At 40.3% G+C, this 23,441-nt stretch overlaps 1 protein-coding gene across 2 annotated transcripts in view; it reads left to right on the forward strand.

Moving 5' to 3' along the window:
• CAMKK2 (calcium/calmodulin dependent protein kinase kinase 2) overlaps positions 1–23,441 on the forward strand; it is a 180,863-nt gene that overhangs the window by 69,460 nt on the left and 87,962 nt on the right. For both annotated transcript variants that reach the window (XM_089676527.1, XM_089676534.1), the window contains exons 2-6: positions 1,722–2,292; positions 3,727–3,774; positions 10,712–10,765; positions 11,606–11,657; positions 16,734–16,864. In XM_089676527.1, coding sequence (XP_089532653.1) covers positions 1,722–2,292; positions 3,727–3,774; positions 10,712–10,765; positions 11,606–11,657; positions 16,734–16,864 — 856 coding nt within the window. The remainder of the gene's footprint in view (positions 1–1,721; positions 2,293–3,726; positions 3,775–10,711; positions 10,766–11,605; positions 11,658–16,733; positions 16,865–23,441) is intronic.

Raw genomic sequence — 23,441 nt, forward strand, 5'->3', positions numbered from 1 at the left:
GTGCTGGCCCTAATGAGGAGAAAAAAAATTCCCTTCAGGTTACCCTCGCACATGGAAGCACTTGGACAATAGCTGATACACCACAGTGTTAGGTGGAGAAGGATGGCTGGGCACTAAGCCTGCACAATGGTAGGTGGAGGAGGACGGCTGGACACACATCATACCCCACATATTTACCCCCCCCCACCTACAGCAATAGCTGGCTCTCTGGTTACTTGACAGCCAAGCTTGCTGCCACTTCCTTGGCTGCTGCCTGGGCAATTATAGAGGAGAGGACACAGGAGAGAAGGAGGAGTGCGCTATGCAGAGCAGTCCTTGCGGCTACCCTGTACACACTTATCATAAACGCTGCTCTGTCAGTGAACTACATCCACATAGACCAGCACACTACAGCCCAGCCTACCGCCGTCGGCACACACTGCTCCTAAAGCATCCAGCCACTTTTGGGAACCCTGGCACAGCTAGGCAAGACCCTTGCCTCATGATGTGAGACTGTTAAAGCCACTTTCCTCTGTTCTGCCACCAATCACAGCTGTTGGATTCCAGAGTCCGCTAGTGGTGGAGGATTGGGACAAATGGATCCCGAATGGACAGTCCACCTCTGGACAGCCTGATAAAGATGTGGATGGTGGTGGAAGGGGGGGACGTCCACTCCCTCTGCTTGGAAAAGCAATCCAGTGGCTGGTTAGCCGCTCGGATTGCTTTTACAAGAGCCAACTGCTGGCTCTAAACTCTGCTGCTTGCCCGCAGCAGGGCTAAATAAAAAAAAACCTCTTGCCCGGAACCCGGAACTGCATGTCCTGGGTGTTGGGCAATAGGTATCGAACATCCCTGCTTAGGATAGTGCCCACCGTAGAGATTCCTCTTGCTTGCTGCCCAGTCATTGGGGCAGTTAAAAAGAGACAGCATATCCAGTAGGGATAGGGAGCAAGAAAAACCTTTCAATGTTCAGTCCTCTCCCACCAACTGAGTATTGTTTGCATAGATTCAAGAACTAGAAAGCCGGATCTTTATAATGTAATTTTTTGTACGATTTACAATGTGGCTTTTTAACAGGTAGATATCTAGTATTCTTTTAATTATCAAATTAAACTTTTGGGATCCTTTCTGTAGTCTCTTTGGATCAGATCCCAGCATCTAGATTCTGCTGATTTGGTAGGGAACTAGAATCAGAACATCAGTGCTCTTAATCTGATAAATTGACAGGCTTTCCTGTCCAATCTTTATTTCCCTGAGAGAGGTTAAAATGGGCCTGTCTGAAAGACACAAGATTATTGGTCAGATAACATAGTCTATACACAATTTATGAGCAGTTGGTTTGAAAAGAGCTTGTGCATGTCATGTGAAGACAGGATGTTTCAGAATCTGATTGTCCAGGAATCCTTGTGCATAGTTGTTTACCAGTGACAGCAAATGGTTATCATAATGGATCATTGGCTATGTGCAGAGGTTATTGAATGTTTTTTTTTTTGGTCTTAGATTTTTTTGGGGGGGCATTCCAAAATACATGCTGATTTAGTCAAGCCAGATTTAGTCAAGCCAGCCATATATGAATAAGCTTGATAAATGAAAGTAATCACAGTGGCCTTGTAGTGGTTGTGAATTTTCATTCCAATCTCTTCTTGACCGGTTTTCATCCTCTTGAATTATCCAATTTTGCTACCAACATATTCTGTACTTTTTGATTGCAGACTTTATTTTTGTATTTACTTCTTTTGCAGGTTCCAATGGGAGCACATTAAGCAAGTGCATGCAGCTGGGTCATACACCATGTCATCATGCGTGTCCAAGAGGACTTCTTCTGAGAGGTCCATACTGCAAGATGACCATGAAGCAACAAATCAGCCTCACATTGTTTGTAGCTTTTCAGCACTGAGTTTAGAGCTAGGAATGGAATCTGTTATCGTGGTTACAGAATATGATTCCAGCATATCTGAGAGGGAGCATGGTCAGAATGGACAAACAGACCACCAGGATGGTGAAAACAAAGAGAGCTGTAAAGAAGAACCAGATATTCATAGACTTACTGAAAGTGGATGTATGAAAGGTGACATTGAAGGGCTTCCAAAGGACAGTAAAGATCAGAAAGCAAAACTCAACATGACCAATAGAAAACTTTCACTTCAAGAACGTTCCCCATCTGCTCAGTCTCCAACCGATAACTTAGGCATGAATGGACGATATATTTACCCATCTCTTCCATATTCTCCTGTGACGTCACCGCAATCATCTCCACGTTTGCCACGGAGACCAACAATAGAGTCTCACCGTGTTAACATTACGGGTTTTCAGGTAGGGAATATTTAAGCCCTTTTTTTTTTAAATTCTTCCAAATAAAGCATCAAACGAATCTAAAACTACCCATGTTAGAACTGATGTATACAGATAGATATACACACACACACACGTACCACAATTGTTTAAGTGGGCTACGTTCCTATTATATCTGTGTAGCACCAAAGCTGAAGAATACAAAAGACAATGTGCTCAAGGTGGCTATTTATAATAAGCAAAACATTGGAATAACAGATGAGTTATTGTCCACTGTGACTAGTCATATTTCTTAATTAGACATGTCCCCACTCCACACCAATAATATAACTAAATCCTTACCCCTGCAGCTGTAGTATAACCCCCAAACCTATATACACAAAATCAATACAAATCCATAAAAAGTAATAAAAAAACGAATGTCAATCCCCACTGTGTAGCTGTGTAAAAATCTATAACGTGCAATAAAAACTTGGTGTTATGAAAATCAATTCTTTTAAAACCATTGTAAATCAATTCCATACACCTATATGAAACAAACATGCTCAAATAAGGAAATATATATGTATATAAATATCAAATTCAATTAGTAAAGTGTTCATATAATGAAGTTCAGCTTTCAAAAAAGTGCTCCAAGGGGTGTTTCTTCATTCCACAAAATTGAATCAATGTTCACTCTCTGCTGTGTGACCCACTCCCATCAAAGAGCAACTCATATCTCCTTGCCTCTCTAATAACAGATCGGCATTACACGCTTATAAGATTTCTCCTTCAATACACCACAGCTCTCATCCAGACAAAGCTATAAATTCAAAAGAGAAAGAGCAGCCCAATATTGTAATTCCATATAAAATAGATTAATTCATTTCATTTTAAAAATACTCATAAAACAAGTGATATAGGAGCACATCTCATTGAGCTGCCGAGTCTCTGCTGTTAACACTACAATCAGAAGCCAGCCAGGCCGCCGCTCTGTATAACTCTCCAGCCGCAGCTCCCTTTTGTCTCTGACAGCATGCACATCTCCACCATTGGCCATGTCTGACGTGTTTCGTCCACCCAGAACTTTTTCAAGAGGATCCATTGCCCATAAGAGGCATAGTCATGTAAAAATACTGACTGACAATGTAGATTTATGTTTTGGTTTTTTTTTTACTGATCTATACGCAATGCATGTTAACATGCCTGTGTATATAGGCACATTGAAAACAATGGTCTTCATTTACATAAATGTAAACTCCTGTATGCCTAAAAATGCTGTGTTTTTAGGCAGCATTGTGCAAGCCTTAGTGTTTGAGAAATACTTTTGCTTTAATAAATGCATGATAGTTGTATTTGTGAGTGGTTTGAATCAGGAATTGTTCTTTTAATATACAGAAGAATAATATCCAACAACTAAAGAATGCATTCTTGCATCCCTGTGGTTACTTGGTATTTGTCTTCCTTTCTTTCAAGGACTGTGTGCAGCTCAACCAGTACAAGCTAAAAGATGAAATTGGAAAGGTGAGTGCATTTGCTTCTAACTAGTGATTTGTACATTTATGATAATCCAAGTCACACTCTGTGTATGTAGTCTTTTATATAGAAAGATGATGCCAACAAGGATTTTTGTGACCCTATGAAAACATGAGACCGGCTGAGATCTTGAAACTTTAAACTCTCCATTGACTTCTTTGTGTTTCATTTGCAAAGATCATGTGGTTGCTCTGTGTTCCTGAGCAATCCTTACCTTATCATTTTACTAAAAACAAACAAAGGAGAGGAGCCATAAAAAAGTCTTCAATTTCCTCTGTAGATTATATTTCAAATTCGCTAAAGCTGGGTATACAATAGTATAATTTTGTTCAACATTTGTCATGATAAGAACATTGCAAGTCCTCATGCACACCAGATGTTTTTATAGCTTTTTTTTTTTGGCTTTTGGTGTTTTTTTCTATATCCAGTAAACTCCCCAGCATGTTATCCTATGTCTCCATGCACACATGGACTGTAATTAATGTTTTTTGGCAGGGTAGTTTTTTGGCTGAAAAAAAAAAAAACAGAACTAGCGGGTTTCTAGAGGAGTTTTTTAGCTGTAAAAACGTGCTAACGCTGAAAAACGCGGTAAATCACAGCAAACCAGCGTTTTTGGATTTTTTTTTACACCCCCCAATTTTTTTTTTTGGTAAAAAAACCTCTAAAACACGCAAACGCTAAAAAAAGCGGCAAAACGTTAATACAAAAACACTGAAAAACTCAAGTTTTTAACGTGACTAACATGACAGCTAACGTTACGTAAACGCCCCGTGTGCATGGAGCCTTAGAACGTTTGTTCATTTTTCCAATCAGTAGGGTCAAATCAACGTTCATTTTCAACTGCAGTGATTTTTTTTTTTTGATGTGCAAATTTCTAAGGTAGACCTTAGATGCAATTTTCTTTCCTTCAACCACGGGTTGGAAAATGGAATTTAGAATATGGAATTTGGAATACGGAACTCTGAATAATGAACAAGGAATTGAGCATATGGAACTCAGAATATGAAATATGGAACTCAAACTATGGAAAATTAAATATGAAACTAGAGACATGGAAGTTGGAATATGGAATCTAAAATGAAACTTGGAATATTTTAATAAATCCATGATCCCAAAATCCTCCAGTAATCTAATCCCCTTTTTCCTTCATGCCTCAAAGGTGGCAATAATGGGAGATGGAAATCACTAACTATTGCTGTTGAGTAGGTTATGCATAAAATATTAGGATCATGTTCAGGGTAAAGGTCAGTGCCATAACTAATGAAAAAATTCAAAGCTTTCAAGGAGATTTGGTCCTCCTGAATGACTTACAACTTAATAGCAGAGCAGAATGCACAGAGGTTGAGCCTTGCATGACAGTGAGCATCCCTTCCTTTTTTTTGTACACTAAGCCTGCCTATGCTTTCCTACTTTACTCTCATTTTCTGCTTTAGAAGATTCCTCTCTCTCTCTCTCTCTCTCTCTCTCTCTCTCTCTCTCTCTCTCTCTCTCTCTCTCTCTCTCTCGCTTAAAATGTATCTGCATCCAAAACCGAAAATTTAATATATTGCATGTTACTAGTCCTTGGTGTGGTGACTGCATTAATTTACAGTTTTCAAGCTTCTTTTGCTTTTTTCAGCTTGTAATCCTGCAAATAACACACTTCCTGTCACTGGGTGTTATGTCGCTCCTGCACTGTATCTCTGGAGAGAGTCATGGTTGTCATCCTACTGTACTTCTGTCAAGATTAACCACTTGACCTCCAGAGGATTTACCCCCCTTAATGACCAGGCCTCTTTTTGCTACTCGGCGCTGCACTAATTCAACTGATAATTGCGCGGTCATGCAATGCTGCACCCAAACAAAATTTACGTCCTTTTTTTCACACAAATAGAGCTTTCTTTTGGTGGTATTTGATCACCTGTGCACTTTTTATTTTTCACGCTATAAACAAAAATAGGCCAAAAATTTTGAAGAAAAACAATATTTTTTACTTTCAGCTATAAAAAATATATAGTAAACTCAAAGTTGGTTATAAATTTAGGCCAAAATGTATTCTGCTACATGTTTTTGGTAAAAAAAATCCCAATAAGTGTATATTGATTGCTTTGTGTGAAAGTTATAGCGTCTACAAACTATGATATAGATACTGCAATTTACGCCATTTTTTTGCTATACAGCGCTGCGCTAGTTTAACAGACAATTGCGCGGTCATGCAATATGGTACATAAATGAAATTTACATCCTTTTTTTCCCACAAATTGAGCTTTCTTTCGGTGGTATTTGATCGCCTGTGCAGTTTTTATTTTTTGCGCTATAAAAAAAAAAGCTGACAATTTTGAGGAAAAAAAACAATATTTTGGACTTTTTGCTATAAAACATGTCCAGTAAAAAAAATTTAAAAATCAAATTTAGTCATAAATTTCTGCCAAAATGCATTCTGCGACATGTCTTTGCTAAAAAAAAAAACCAATACGTGTAAATTAATTGGTTTACGTGAAAGTTATAGCGTTTACAAATGGCGGGAAAGATACTGGGATTTTTAGTTTTTTTAATACTAATAATGGTGGCGATCAGCGACTTATGGCGGCGATCAGCGACTTATGGCGGGACTGCGGTGGACATTCTGACATTGGGGGGTACTGACTTGGGGTCACTGACATCCCCAGTGACACCAATACAGTGATCAGTCCCAAAAAGCAAAACACTGACACTGTACTAATGGCACTGGGGAGGAAGGGGTTAAGTTTATTATTCAGGGAAAGGGTTAACTGTGTGAGGGGAGTGTTTTACTAGGGGGCGGGGGTGTGTACTGCAGGGAACACCGCTGATCGGGAGAGAGAAACTCTTTTGTCCCGATCAGCGTGTCCTGGAGCTGTCAGGGAAGTGACAGAAAGCACAGCTACTGCAGCTGTGCTCTCTGTCAGCGGTAATGACCGGCTGTGACCCGGCGACTGACATCCACGGCTGTGATCGGCGGGACAGGTAGGTTGGCGGCGCGCCTCGTGCACGCCCCCTACCTGTTTTCAAAACACACGTTTTAAAACGTGCTTTTGCCCAGCCATGCCGCCCTGCCGCTGTATTTCTACAGTGGCTGGGCGGCATGTGGTTAACAAATATTCTCTGTCTTCACTGACAATTTTTTTGTTTGGAAAAAAAAAGAAAACTAATGCAGCCACCACATCTTAGGATGCTAAGCTTCAGTGTAGTGTATTTTGTTCCTGGGTCTAGTTGTCATTTAGCTACTTGCTGCTCAGTCACAGTAGATTTACTGTGACCGAGCGGCAGCTGTAGGCTCAGCAACATAAATAAATATTGCTAGCTTGCTTTCAGGTCGTGCTGTGGTGGAACACAAAGTAATTTTGTCAGCAAGTTTTGACCAATGATTTGTGATTGAGACCTGCTGACCAGCTGTGTCCAATCACAGTACAGAATACAAACACATGGCTCTGTACACAGAGCAGTGGAGAAAAAACAGCACATATTACACTTGTTAGGCACAAAAGTTAACTCTTTGATTGCCACTAGATGTTAACCTCTTCCCAGCCAGTGTCATTAGTACAGTGAGAGTTTACAGTATTAGCACTGATCACTGTATTAATGTCACTGTTGATGTCAGTGTCATTTAGTGTATCTCCCAGCCAGCATCAGCTAACGCCAGATTGCCCGCTACACTATTACAGTCCCACTTTAAGTTGCTGATAACCGCCCTTACCAGTATAGAGTGATAGCTGCCTAAATTCCACTATCTATGCCATAGTTTTAGATGCTATAACTTTCACACAAACCAATTAATATGCACTTATTGGGTTTCCTGCCAAGCCATTGTGTTCTTGCAGTGGGGGAAGCTGTTCCCGCTGGTAGAAGACCGTGATTATTGCTAGCAGCTATAACAGCCGCTAGTGATAATCGCATGTAAAATCCAGCAGGCTGGTTGTACCCAAGTTGATGCATCGATCCACTTGGGTACTTTCAGCATGCCCGTATATGATTCAAACTGTTTATGGCCGGCTTAAGTTTATTCACTGATTTGGTATAAAAGCTATGTCAACTGTGGGTGTAGGATTATAACTTTTGCTTCTTTCTATGGTTGAACTGGATGGACTTTTGTCTTTTTTCAGCCAGATTAACTATGTAACTATGCTGTTTCTCGCAGTTTATCTACAGAGCCCAGAGACTACTCAGTAAAATACACCACTGCGCTAACACTCCTCAGGATATGATCACAGATCACTTCCATAATAGCTCCTGACTTTCTGAAATGAGAATGTGGGACCTTTTAGCGCAAAGCATTTAGGCAAATGATAGACCCATAAAACTTTCCCAGTTACATGGATCATTAAAAGTTCATATGGAAATTATAGTTGGATAAAATACATATATATCCCAACTGAATGACATTTCATTTGCATTGGGTATCCTAAACAATTACCTTTCTTTTTAAGTAACTCTTTGCAGCCACTTTTTGTCTTCATGTAATGCAGCATCGGTTGCATGGCATTTCTTATGGGTTGTTTCCTAACAGTGGACCATGTCTCCTTTTAATTTGTGTTGAAATGTCTTCTTGTAGTCTGTAGCAGAATCCCATGTAAAATGGTAACAACTCAAGAGCACAGTTGGAAGACAGTAGGTTGTCACACTGTAGCAGAAAGAGCCTGAATAAGTGCCTTCATGGAAGGATCAATATGTGCTATTTTAAAGCACCAGGGTTGCTTCAATGAAAGCTGCAGATTAAAAATATTAAAAATTACTTGAATATATTAACATATTAATTGAATATATTAGCATGTTAAAGCTTATATGAGAGTTTCATGATTGGCTTCCCCTGGAGCTTTTTAATTCAGTGCCACAAAAAGCCTACAAACACAATTTTTAAATGTTTACATACAAATTAAAAAATGTATATTAGGGTTAAGAAGAAGGTGTTGATAAAAAACGAATTACTTTTAATGATTTTTATTTTCATATGTTATTTCACAGTTTTTCCATTTTATGTTTTGAGTTATGTTTCTTGTACAAAGCATTATTGTTAATTTGACACCAAAAATGAATTAAGCAAATGTATAAATGTACATACAAATGATAGAAAAAAAGTCTGGGGGATGAAGACATTAATGTGCATGCTTATACTGTATTTACATTTTTTTTTCTTATTTTTTTGTGGCAAAGAAAGAGTAGAGAAGGGTTAAAACCCCTGTCATTTAGTTTCTGCTGTCTGTGTACCATTGTGGATATTTCCAATCTTTTCCTGTCCCGGAGATGCTACAGGAAGTTAGGGCAAATATCCCAAAGTGAGGGGATTGCCTTTTAGGCTGGCCATATATTATGTAATTTTCTTTCCTTCAACCACAGGTTTAAGGTAAGAAAATTGCTTGAATCCCTCACACTGCGCTATTGTATTCTGACAGAGGGAGGTTTCTCCACTGTCAGACTTTATAATAATCATTGCTGCCGGCTATAGCCAGTGACAGTAACGGTATGAAAAAAATGCAACAGGCTGGTTGCGCTGAAGTCAGTCGACAAATCGACTTCAGTACAATCAGCCTGCCCATAGATGAATTGAAATTTGTCTGGTTCCTGTTGAACTGAATTTCAATCTGTCTGCGGCTGGCTTTAGATAGAACACCTGCCCCAGGGACAACTATTGGGAAGATTTCCCCTTACTTTTTGTGCTGGGGACAACTCTAAAAAATTATGTTTCTTCCCATTATGTACACAGTTTGCCTTTTGCTTCTATTTGAAACTGAATTGGTTGTTTTACAAGATGAGGGTTTACAATCACTTTAAGATATTATTTTAGAAATTTTTTTCAAGCTCTGATTCTGCCGGAATAATGCCATGCCTTTTTATGTCCCTTCACCGACAAATGTTAATGTCTCTGCTTCTTCATTCTCTTTGGCACCATTTCAACACTACTCTGTTGCCACAGCATATATTAATTTATGATCTAGGTGGATCAATAACTACATTTCATTTTAATCAACTAATCTTGTTGTCAAGGGTGTGTATTTGTGTAATCACACCCTCAAAGTAAATACAAACCACAAGCAGCAATAAAATCCAGTTAAAAAAACAGCCATAGTAGAAACAAATTAGTCTGCAAATCATATCAAGCTCACTATACAGTGTAGGTAAGATGAAAGAAAAAGTCTTTTTATTGTAATTAAGCACATGCACATCAATTGTTTTTATTTTCCAGTAAGATTGCCAAAACTGCAGCAACCAATAAGTCTTTTATATTTGTGACAGTATAAGACCCTGGTGACACTGGGAGCAACTTGGCTTGCAAATCACATGGCAAGTCGCACCCTATTGTCCGTAATGTCTGTGTCAGATGTCTTGCAAATCGCACCTGAAATCAGCCTGTTATCCGACTTTTAAAGTATGCGACTTCACTGTAGGTCGCACGATTTTGGTTTGACCGGGGTGTAAGGAAAAATATCAAAATTGTTTACAGTGCTGAGACAAATATGAAGGCTGTTGACCTCTAGTTTTCTGAGTCTGAGACTTGGAACATATATGCAGTAAGTGAAGGCAAAATGTTGCATCTTTTTACTTTGTTTGTGTCATTGACAGTTGCATTTATGGAAGGAGGTCCACAACCAACCTTCTCTCTGGAAATAAGCCTGAGGGCGTTGCATTAATGTGTGGTGTTTTGCAGTGTCATTCTTTCTAAATGGCACCTTAATGCGCTTTTGCAGAAATCAACAATGCATCCACGCTGCAGCACACCCCATTGCACATGCCATGCATTTAAAAGAAAAAGGTGCTGGTCCATTTTTTCTTGCAGTAAAGTGCACTACCAGCCATTTTGCCATTTTGAAATGTATAATGAATGACCTGCCAGTGCTCCTTACCGCACAATAATATATTAAAAGCTTTAATTGAAAAGGTGTTTGTTCATTATGTTCGGTTAGGTAAGACTTTCTGTTTTATGTTCTTTCAGGGCTCCTACGGTGTGGTGAAGCTGGCATATAATGAAGATGACAACACATACTATGTAAGCAATTACATACACATACACACACACACACACACTGCATAATATACAAGGGTAGACAAAAAAATGGAAACACTACATTTTTGCAGGTGTGAAGTGACATGTTTCATGTTGAAAATGTAAGTAATGTAACATTCTTTTGCTTCTGCTGTGTGATGAGACACCTAGTTAACAGGTGGGAAGCCTCACTTTCATCATTCACTGAATGCGCTGCTAGTCATGTCAGCTTACTGAGCTTCAAAGAGTACAAATTGTTGGTGCCTCTGTGGCTGACGTTGCCAACTTATTTGCTGTGTCGCAAAGTACAGTAGCAAAGGTTATGACGGCATAAACCGTTTTCGGGAAACCGTCGCCTGCTAAGCATAAGCGTGGTCAACATTGTCAACTGACCGAAAACAGACAAAAGGAAATTACGCAGGATTGTGACCCAGAATGATAAAACATCTGCTGCAAAAATGGCTGTAGAGCTCAATTTTAGTCCTGTGAAAACTGAGATTGAGCTCTGCAGTCACTCTTGCACTTTTGACGTGATCATTCTTCAGTAAAATTTTCGGACAACACTAGATGATCCGTGGTGTGCTGGCAAATATGTGCATTGAACTTTGGTGTCTCCCGTCATGGCAGCTGCTGCAGCACCCGCTAATTTTGAGCCCATTTCAAGAACATGTGTGGTGGACATATTGACAATATCTAAGAGTAGGACACTCCATAAAGATTGTTTTTAATGTATTTATTTTACTTACATTCTGATAAACACTGCATTATGGAACAATTTGATTTGAAATATCCTAAACGTTTATAACTCGCCTATTTTTTTTCACTTTTTTTTTTGTATTATAGGCAATGAAGGTTCTTTCCAAGAAGAAATTAATGAGGCAAGCTGGATTTCCACGTGAGTTTCAGGTGTTTGGAGCCCAGTGAAAATGCTGGCTGCCTGACTGTAATGTTAATCCATTGGCTTCAGTACAATTCTGGGTCACAGTATGCACATCAGTATGACTCCACTGGCTGCTTGCTTGTTCTGTAATAAATCAAGTGACATGTGTTTATCTTTAGAACACAAAATATTTAACATCATTATACAAAGACCCACACTGCAACCCTTAACATTGCTAGGGTGCCTGCAAGGCATCATGTTCAGCTTTTTCTAAAAAAGCGCATAATTGCAAAATTGCCATGTATTTCCTTATTTAGACCTTTATGAGAAAAAGCACTAATAAGCTAAAATAGATGTTTTAGCAGCTCTCTGCATGTTGCACATTGAGGATTCTATCTTCAGCGTATGTGCATAAACATGCATATCAACAGAAAAGAGTTAAGTGCATAAGGGGGTTAGTGCCAAGTAGTTTTGGAAACAAAGTTGCTCTTACATGAGTGTGAAGATTCTTTACAGCTTTTGGGTTGTTGCACATGGATTTTCCAACACATTTGTAAATTTGTGTGATGATGAGTGTTCTTATGGCCTGATAAATTGCTTTAAGAGGGGCCTAGGATGTACATAGTGGATATATTTCTTGCTCTACAGGCCTCTTTAGGGATATACAGTTTCCTGGGTAAGTGTGCTTAAAGTGGAGTTCCACTCACTTTGTAAAAAAATAACAGTCAGCAGCTGCAAAAACTATAGCTGCTGACTTTTAAAAAACAGCCACTCACCTGTCCCACAATCCCGCGTTGCCCCCGCCGCAGCCCGTTTCACTGGCCGTCCTGTATTCCAGGAGGCCGGCATCTTCAATGTGGGCACTCAGCTGTGACAGCTTCACATCTGGGTGCTCACTGCACATGCGCGAGTAGCGCTGCGCTTCCTGAATGGCCCCGTCTTCTTCTGGGACCTGTCAGGTGTCCCACAAGACTTCGGGGAGGGAGGGTAGGAGGACAACTTCCATTTCCGTTTGCCTAGGTGATCACAAGCGGGTACCTGTCAAATTCGGGTACCCGTTCCCCCCCCCCCAGCTCCCCAAAGGTGCCAAAGCTTTAAAGATGCCCACATGGAAGAAAAATATATTTGAAATATATTTTAAAAATATTCTTCCCAAATATATTGACATATATTTGAAATGCTACAATTTGGGCCATATTTAATATATTTCAATCGATAAATATTATATATATATATATATATATATATATATATATATACAGTGGGGATCGAAAGTTTGGGCACCCCAGCTAAAAATTTGTAATAATGTGCATAAAGAAGCCAAGGAAAGATGGAAAAATCTCCAAAAGGCATCAAATTACAGATTAGACATTCTTATAATATGTCAACAAAAGTTAGATTTTATTTCCATCATTTACACTTTCACAATAACAGAAAACAAAAAAATGGCGTCTGCAAAAGTTTGGGCACCCTGCAGAGTTAATATCTTGTACTGCCCCCTTTGGCAAGTATCACAGCTTGTAAACACTTTTTGTAGCCAGCCAAGAGTCTTCCAATTCTTGTTTGAGGTATCTTTGCCCATTCTTCCTTACAAAAGTCTTCCAGTTCTTTGAGATTTCTGGGCTGTCTGTCACGCACTGCTCTTTTAAGGTCTATCCATAGATTTTCAATTATGTTGAGGTCAGGAGATTGTGAAGGCCATGGCAAAACCTTCAGTTTAACGCCTCTTGATGTAATCCCCCGTGGATTTCGAGGTGTGTTTAGGATCATTATCCATTTGTAGAAGCCATCCTCTCTTTAACTTCAGCTTTTTCACAGATGGCATCAAGTTACCATCCAAAATTTGCTGAAATTTTATTGAATCCATTTTTCCTTCTACTCGTGAGATGTTCCCTGTGCCACTGGCTGCAACACAACCCCAAAGCATGATTGATCCAACCCCATGCTTAACAGTTGGACAGAGGTTCTTTTCATTAAATTCTGTGCCCCTTCTTCTCCAAGCGTACCTTTGCTCATTCCGGCCAAAAAGTTAAATTTTAACCTCATCGGTCCACAGAACTTGTTTCCAAAATGCATCAGGCTTGTCTATATGTTCATTTGCAAAGTTCAAACGATGATTTTTGTGGTGAGGACGTAGAAGAGGTTTTCTTCTGATGACTCTTCCATGAAGACCATATTTGTACAAGTATCTCTTTATAGTGGAATAGTGTACCACAACTCCAGTGTCTGCCAGATCTTTCTGGAGGGATCGTGCAGTCAAACGTGGGTTTTGAATTGTTTTTCTCACAATCCTGCGAGCTGTTCTGTCTGATATTTTTCTTGGTCTTCCAGATCTTGCTTTAACTTCCACTGTTCCTGATGACTGCCATTTCTTAATTACATTCCGAACAGAGGATATTGACATCTGAAAACGCTTTGCTATCTTCTTATAGCCTTCTCCAGCTTTGTGAGCGTCAACTATTTTGAGTTTCAGTTTTCTAGACAACTGCTTAGAAGAACCCATGGTGCTGATTGTTGGGGCAAGGTCAGATGAGTCTGGGCATTTAAAACCTTTGAGAATGACATCACCTGGTCTTCCCAGATGATGATTGAGAACAATTCATGACACTGGCAGGTCTCAGCTTGGCAAAGGGGGCAGTGCATGATATAAATTCTGCAGGGGGCCCAAACTTTTGCAGACACCATTTTTTTGTTTTCTGTTATTTTGAAAGTGTAAATGATAGAAATAAAATCTAACTTTTGTTGACATATTATAAGAATTATAAGAATAATCTGTAATTTGATGCCTTTTGGAGATTTTTCCATCTTTCCTTGGCTTCTTTATGCACATTATGCACATTATGCACCCGCGTTTGACTGCACGATCCCTCCAGAAAGATCTGGCAGACACTGGAGTTGTGGTACACTATTCCACTATAAAGAGATACTTGTACAAATATGGTCTTCATGGAAGAGTCATCAGAAGAAAACCTCTTCTACGTCCTCACCACAAAAATCATCATTTGAACTTTGCAAATGAACATATAGACAAGCCTGATGCATTTTGGAAACAAGTTCTGTGGACCGATGAGGTTAAAATTTAACTTTTTGGCCGGAATGAGCAAAGGTACGTTTAGAGAAGAAGGGGCACAGAATTTAATGAAAAGAACCTCTGTCCAACTGTTAAGCATGGGGTTGGATCAATCATGCTTTGGGGTTGTGTTGCAGCCAGTGGCACAGGGAACATCTCACGAGTAGAAGGAAAAATGGATTCAATAAAATTTCAGCAAATTTTGGATGGTAACTTGATGCCATCTGTGAAAAAGCTGAAGTTAAAGAGAGGATGGCTTCTACAAATGGATAATGATCCTAAACACACCTCGAAATCCACGGGGGATTACATCAAGAGGCGTAAACTGAAGGTTTTGCCATGGCCTTCACAATCTCCTGACCTCAACATAATTGAAAATCTATGGATAGACCTTAAAAGAGCAGTGCGTGACAGACAGCCCAGAAATCTCAAAGAACTGGAAGACTTTTGTAAGGAAGAATGGGCAAAGATACCTCAAACAAGAATTGAAAGACTCTTGGCTGGCTACAAAAAGCGTTTACAAGCTGTGATACTTGCCAAAGGGGGCAGTACAAGATATTAACTCTGCAGGGTGCCCAAACTTTTGCAGCCGCCATTTTTTTGTTTTCTGTTATTTTGAAAGTGTAAATGATGGAAATAAAATCTAACTTTTGTTGACATATTATAAGAATGTCTAATCTGTAATTTGATGCCTTTTGGAGATTTTTCCATCTTTCCTTGGCTTCTTTATGCACATTAATACAAATTTTTAGCTGGGGTGCCCAAACTTTCGATCCCCACTGTATATACTGCATGTTGAAATGCATTTTTATTACAAAATATATGAAAAATATTTTTAAAGATACATTTCAAATATACTGTATGTCTTTAAAAATCTGAAGAATGCATTTAAAAAAAATATGTTTAAAACTATAACTTTAAAATATATTCTTCAGATTTTTTTTAACATATAAAAAAGTAATTATAACATATATTTTACATATATTTGTAAATGCATTCCAAAAATGTAGATTTGTATTTTTAAAGACATACAGTATATTTGAAATGTATTTTTAAAAATATTTTTCATATATTTTGTAATAAAACCGCTTTTCAACATGAGATATATATATATATATATATATATATATATATATATATTTTTTTTTTAATATGGCCAAAATTGTAGCATTTCAAATATATCATCAATATGTCAATATATTTGGGAAGGATATTTTTAAAAAATATTTCAAATATATTTTTCTTCCATGTGGGTGTGCAGATATTATTTTCATATTGATATTAATTGAGTGGAATTGACTAAGACTGGAGGAGCCAGAATCGGGTGCAGCGGTGCATGGTATCCAATCAGCTTCTTTCTTTCAAATTCAAAGCTTAATTGTATGAGCTAAGAATAGTAGCTGATTGGTTACTATGAACAAAAAAAATCCCCCCTGTTATATCAAGTTCTAACTTTTAAATGATTAAACCGGTGGCCTGATAATATATAAACAATAACTCAAGGCAGTAATTGAAGCCAATCAGTGAACTGCTAATGCAATCCAAGAAACTGTGGTAAAGCCAGACATTTCACTAAATTTTTTTTGTAAAATCCACTACAGCTAGAATTTACACAGCTCTTCCTGTGGGGGATGGGTGTGTTTTCTGAAGCCTGCGCAGTGCAGCCTCCTCTCTGACTGCTTGCTGTGTCACCAGCCACATTCACACTTCCAGGGCTTATCTGATTGTGAATGGCGACTGAGACTCTGCGATATATGAAGCAGTTGGAGAGTTTGAGAATATTTCTTGTGCATTACAACCAGGTAAGTGAAAGGTATTTCCAGATCACCATGACTGATAACTCAGTAGGGTGGGCTTGCATACTTTACTATGCATGAAAAAAATAATTCATCCCTGAGCCGGTAGGCTGTGTTTCCCATATGCGTATCTAGATTTAATTTTCAGTTTTGATTAGAGTGTATCTATCAGACAATTAGGAAATGCATTTTACATCTTTCTTTTCTTAAACCTCACCTTTGCAGGTCGCCCACCTCCCCGAGGAGCAAAAACAGCCAATGATGGCTCTCAGATCAAAGGTCCCATCGAGAGAGTTTACCAGGAAATAGCTATTCTGAAGAAGCTGGACCATCCAAATGTTGTCAAGTTGGTTGAGGTAATTCTGTGCACAGTGGTTTAAAGCAATACTAAAGGCGTACATTTGTTTAAAATAACAAACATGTCATACTTACCTGCTGTGGTAATGGTTTTACACAGAGCAGCCCCAATCCTCTTTTTCTTGGCTCCCCGCCGGTGCTCCTGGCCCTGCACCTTTGCTGAGTGCCTCCAGAGCAAGATGATTGCTCTGGGGGCACTTGTGCGTGCTCGCTCCATAGCCACCTTTGTTTGTTTCAAAGACACACATTGTGCAGTTCAGCCCTTTCCCTCCTCACTGGGTATTATTGACGGCAGTAGAAGCCTATGCTCCTGTACACAGTGCTGAATGCAGATTGGACTCAAGTAGGTATGGGGGGAGGGGGGACTGATGGGGGGGGGGAGCTGCACACTGAAGGTTTTTTTTACCTGCATTCATAGAATGCATGAAGGTAAAAAACCTTCAGCCTTTAGATCCACTTTAAGTCCTATCTGATTTTGCATAAGCAGCCATGGTCCAGCAATTGTTAGCTGGCATTGTAAATGTATGGACTAAATAAATACAAATATGCATTACATCTCTGCAATACATGCATATTTTCTCCCTTTAAAATTCTGTAGTTACAGAAAAAGAGAACTCCTAAGACTGCTACTGCTGCACTGAAATCCCAAGCAGTGTTTTAAGCATTAGAAGCGCTTCCTGATAGGCTTCAGTATTCCATCTGTCCCTGCTCCTCTTTGTCCTTCGCCATATGCATTGATTTCTTTCCCAGCAAAACAATTCTGTTGTCTTGACTCCCAAGAGCCTTCTTGTGTAGAGAGAGAGCTCTTGGGAGATGTAGTTCAGGGGGCTTACCCTTCTCAATAGGGACAGAGCTAGAGCACCCTGCTGATCCCTTTTTCTCTGAAAAAAGTTTACAAGCCTGGTGATGACATAACAGGGAGTCATAAAAAACTTATTTTTGTTACACGAACAAGTTAAACAAAATAATCATTGCTGAGACATGCTTTGATAAGAGAGTGAAGTTTTGGAGTAAATTTAGGTCTTTGCCATTACAAATGCTTTAAAAGAACAGACTGCCATATTTAGGGTATAATATACAACATGGTCACAGGCTGCAGGCTCTCATCCTCAAATTGACCCCCTGTCGTATTTTTAGGCACTGTGCTGAATTTGTAGAGGCCAGTCTACTGAAACCCTAAAGATTTAATGCTGCTCAGGGGCTCTGGGCTTTAGCAAAATGGCACAATGCTGGAGACAATTTACAGCACACACTGATTTTGGTAGCATAATTATTTTTGTGGAATGTATGTTTCCTGCTAAAGAACATTATTTTTTTATCAAGTTGTTATGGGTAAAGTTCCACTTTAATGTATAGCCTAGCTAATCCCCGTAAAGTTTAGGACTGTCAGTTTCAAGATTTCTGTGGAATTTAATCTAGTGAACTGTAAAGCAGCTACTTATGCCTAATATGCGGATCTTTTATAGATTTGCTAATCATGTAGATAAGTGTTCTTGCATGGCAAGTCCACTTACTGTTATCTCACATATACAGTATATTCTTATTATTATAGCCAAATTTACCACCCTAACTCCTCCCACAGTTTTTACACTACATAGACAGTAATATAACGAAACGTGCGGATTGTTCCCAATTGGTGTGCTATTACTTTGTGGAACGTTTCGACCAATGGTTCATGAAATATCAGCGTTTTTGTGGTGAAAATGGTCCCATAGGAATGAATGGCGGAATGTTCAAAACTAGAGTGGGAGCTGAAAAATCAGGACATGATTTCTAAACTGCCATCACTCTCTCATTTTCAAGCCCACCTACACAAATCTTATATCAAAACTTTCAGCTATCCCTGCTGCCACTAAAAATGTCCACGGCTAAGCCATAGTCCTGATAGTTTTCACAATATGACCATTTGTTTGCAACTCACGCCGCCCATTGACATTCATTGAAATTGCACTCTAGCCACCTCAAATTTGAAAGGCAATTTCTAAACTGCGACTGTGCCTTCATTTTCAATATTTCAGAGACATACTATGCATCAAAATGTAGGTCTGGGTCTTGTGATTCTCACAATATAAAGCTCTTCACTGTAGGATTTATAGTTTTTAAAACTACGACCATTTGAAGACGCCAGTGAAGTGAGCAATTTGGAGCAGTTTGTTTTTAACCACTCTTCTCTGCCCTATTTGAAATCTAATTTTGAATTGGTGACAGTTTGGCCGGCTTCTGGTTAAAGGTTTGGAAATAAGTTTTCTACAGTAGAGAGTATTTGAGGTGATAATGCTGCTAATGTTTTTATAAATGTATGTTTTAATGTAACTGTTAAGCACTTTGGGCAACAACATTGCAATTAAATGTGCTATATAAATAATTAAAAGTTGAAATGCATTTCTCACTCTATCAAGCTTGCCATGTGCGCTTTTTAAATTTGATCAATCAATTGGTTAGTGTAATGTTTACTATCTTTACTCACTCCAAACACTCCACAGTTACTCTGCCCACTCCATAAAGTTACTCTGCTCAGTCCAACCTTTTCACAGTTACTGCAGCCACTCCAACCACACAACAGTTACTTAAGCCACTCCACCCAGTTACTCCGCCCACTCCAGTTGTAGACTACTGGTGGGGGCAAGAACACTTCACACAATTTCCCCAGATATTGTAGCTTTTCTAGTTATATTGTCTTTTTTTTAAACAGAGAGTATAGGACAGAAGTTTTGCCTAGTATTTGTAATCACTATTTGGAGCTTTAGCTGCTGTAATTAAAAGCCATAGCTTGTTGCAGCATTGGAGGCTTTTGGGGTTAATTATGAATGCTTTGCTGCAGGCTAGACCTGAGAAAACCATTTAATTTCAGTTAGAACCACCATGTTAACCTAAAGCAGAGAAAGGCAGCAAGTGAGGAAGTTAGTGTTCTGGGGATTGGAGCCCTGTTAAATATTGTAAATTATGGATGTCCTATGGATGTGCATTGATGGTACAGGTCCCTTAGGAACGTTTTTTTTACCTAGAAATAAGAAAATACAGCAATAAACTATAGCAACAATCGGAAATTATGTTTAATTTCTGAAGATGGCCAAAACTGAAAGGAGAACTCTGGTTACTAAATGTAGCATTTTAGCTATGGTTCAGATCCAGGTGCTCTGGTAGAGATATCTTATCAAAAGCGTGACTAACTCTGGCCATACATTATACTATTTTCTCTGAAAAAATTTCCTTTAGATTTACCAAAAACCACATAATACGAGGTCAAACCTAGTTTAAATTTGTATGCAATCAGACAGGCCTGTGGACTACATAGTTGAAGGTAAATCTAAAGGAAATTGAATAAGAAAATTGTATAATGTATGGCCAGATGTAGGGACGCCATGTGTGATTCAGATCAGCATTAATCTTAAGGTTGTAACTCTGCTTGTGTTCATATTTGGTGCAACAGCAAGGACAATGGTAATGATGACAATACAACTGTAATGGAATATCAGAGTTAAAAAATGTTGGTATGCATACATTACAGTTGCCCATATTTCTATGAATTGTAGTGTCGACGTTGCCCCTGTAATGCTACATGGCTTTTGGGGTTAATTATGAATACTTTTGAGACTTAATATCGCAGATTCTGCATCGGTTCCCTTGGAAACATGCAAACTGGATGAGCTCTATGCAAAGTCTGAATAAGTGAAGCCTGATTATCTTGGTTTGAAAAGAGAGCTGTGTATTCCCAAGTGCCCACGAACGTTATGAATTAGACTATGGCCATAAAATACTCCTCCTCACTTAGTTCTTCTTACAGACACAAGTGATGCGTTTATTTTAACCTTTTAGTTAACATTGTGGCCTACCAGAAATTTTAGAGCAATATTGGACAGAATGCATTTTGTAAGTTCTTAAAAAACAGTATGGCCTTGCAAAAAAATATATCATATAGGGTTCATGTATGATCACAGCTGTTAGTGTTTGTGCTAATGCAACAGATGTATGTTATCTTGTCTCGCATATTAAACGGAACATATTAAATGACAATGAGCTTGCAAGGCTGGCCATACATTAATCATCATTTTTTTGATCAGTCAGTGAGCTGATAACACAAAAAAAAAGCAAAACTGATTCTACCATTGACACAAGCAAAGTGGATAGGGGAATCCTTACCACTGTGCTATTGTATTCTGACAGTGGGGACTCCTCCACCTGTCAGAATACACTGATCAGCACTGTAGTTGATTAGCTGCATGTGCTGATCTAATGGTAATTTTCCTACATTCCTGTTAAAGAGAAGCCGACCCTTAAAACTACTTTTCTTGAGTGGGCTTCTTGAATCAAAATCTGTTCAATCCTGAACCGGCCGTTTTTTGATCCATCTGTGCCCAGCGTAAGACTTTTTTACCAGTTCATAGTGCTGTGGTTTTTATTGCATTCTCACTAGCCTACAATTAAAGCTGCAACCCTCTTCTGTTTCCAAATACTGATCACCAGTCACTCTTCTACTTCCCTCTGGCCCAGGGGCCCGCTAGCTTCCTCTGTGTCTGTGTTTGACTTCTAAAAGTCTGACAAAAGTGGTATAAACTATATCAATTGGTTAAATTCCAGCTGTTATTCCTACGTAGGGCATTAGAAGATGAAATATAACACCTGGTTGGTGGCTGTGGGTAGCCTTTCATTTTTGGCTTTGTTAGTTGCATTTTTACCTAATATTAAAACAGTGTTGAGCAGACTAAAAGAAAATGGCAACCACTCCAATTTGTAGCGGTGGAAGAGCTTTGCGCAGAACATATAAATCAAAAAGAATTTCCTAGCACACTTACTAGCTAGACAAACAAAAAAAAAATATGCTGTCTAAAAACAGAGAAACAGAGATTGTAGTTGTTCAACAATTCAAAATAATTTGCAAAAACTCAGGAAGGACAGTCTGCTGTTTGCCTCAGCAAACTGTCAAGTCTTGGGATTGGAGTGTTTTTACAGTACACCCACAGATAGTTGTGATACCCATAGTTTGGAATTCTGCTGTCCTCTGATGGAAGAATAATCTATACCTCCTTGTCATAGTCCTTCTGGCTATTGCAGGATTTATATCCCAGATTACTCAGGTGATCTCTGACTCTGTTTGAAGAAGCTGCAAATGTGCTACTATGCACCCCAATGAAGACCAAGTAAATGATCCGCCTACGGCTGCATCCAAAACTTGTGTCATGAAGACTCCATTTCTTAGTTGCTCAAGTCTCTGACTATTGAGATTTCTCATGAAGAGTCATATTCTGCTGCTCTGACTTGTTTTTTTCAGGAGACCATTTCAGTCCTCTTTGATGCAGCGTGTACCACGCTGTAGCTGGAGGATCAGCCTGTCAGGCTAAGGTTTCAAAAACATTCCTTTCACACCTACTTTTTTAGTTGCTTCTATATGAGGACTGGAAGCTGCCTAATCAGATTTTTGCTTCTCCCAAATGTTTGTTTTCTTTCTACCTGTTTAGTGAGGGGTGTGTCACAAAGTGTCAGGGCTCCCAGGTATGACCAGAGGTGTGTGACTGAAGCAGGGAAACGCAGACTTCAGATATGTGATTAACAATGTAATTTATTAACACTAACAATACAAACATAAACGCAGTGCAATACTAAACATAATACAGTGCAAACAAACCCAACCAACCACCCACAGATAACAGTACATACAAGCAAGCGTCGTCAGGCAGGCCGAGTCAATATCAATTGGGCAGGTAGGTACAGGGGGAGCAAGCGGAGAATGGTCGGGGTCACAGGCCAGGTTCAGCAGGTAGCAAGCAGCGTAGTACAGAGGGTCAGGCAGAGGGATGGTCAGGGTCACAAGCCAGGGATCAGAACAGGTAGCAAGCAGCGTAGTACAGAGGGTCAGGCAGAGGGATGGTCAGGGTCACAAGCCAGGGATCAGAACAGGTACCAGGCGGGGCGACAGGCATCGGGCCCCCAGGCGGAACTACAGGTCTCGGGCCCTCAGGCGGAGCGGCGGGTGCCGGACCCCCAGATGGAGCGACAGGCCTCGGGCCCCCAGGCGGGGCGACAGGCATCGGACCCCCAGGCGGGGTGACAGGCATCGGGCCCCCAGGCGGGGCGACAGGCATCGGGCCCCCAGGCGGGGCGGCGGGCGCCGGACCCCCAGGCGGAACTACAGGCCTCGGGCCCTCAGGCGGAGCAACAGGTCTCGGGCCCTCAGGCGGAGCGGCGGGCGCCGGACCCCCAGGCGGAGCGACAGGTCTCGGGCCCTCAGGCGGAGCGGCGGGCGCCGGACCCCCAGGCGGAGCAACAGGTCTCGGGCCCTCAGGCGGAGCGGCGGGCGCCGGACCCCCAGGTGGAGCGACAGGTCTCGGGCCCTCAGGCGGAGCGGTGGGCGCCGGACCCCCAGGTGGAGCGACAGGTCTCGGGCCCTCAGGCGGAGCGGCGGGCGCCGGACCCCCAGGCGGTGCGACAGGTCTCGGGCCCTCAGGCGGAGTGACAGGTCTCGGGCCCCCAGGCGGGGCGGCGGGCGCCGGACCCCCAGGTGGAGCGGCGGGCGCTGGACCCCCAGGCGGAGCGACAGGTCTCGGGCCCCCAGGCGGAGCAGCGGGCACCGAGTCACCA

Source organism: Staurois parvus, unplaced genomic scaffold, assembly GCF_062004578.1.
Source record: "Staurois parvus isolate SC_StPar_1 unplaced genomic scaffold, SC_StPar_1.0 ptg000014l, whole genome shotgun sequence".
Taxonomy (NCBI): domain Eukaryota; kingdom Metazoa; phylum Chordata; class Amphibia; order Anura; family Ranidae; genus Staurois; species Staurois parvus.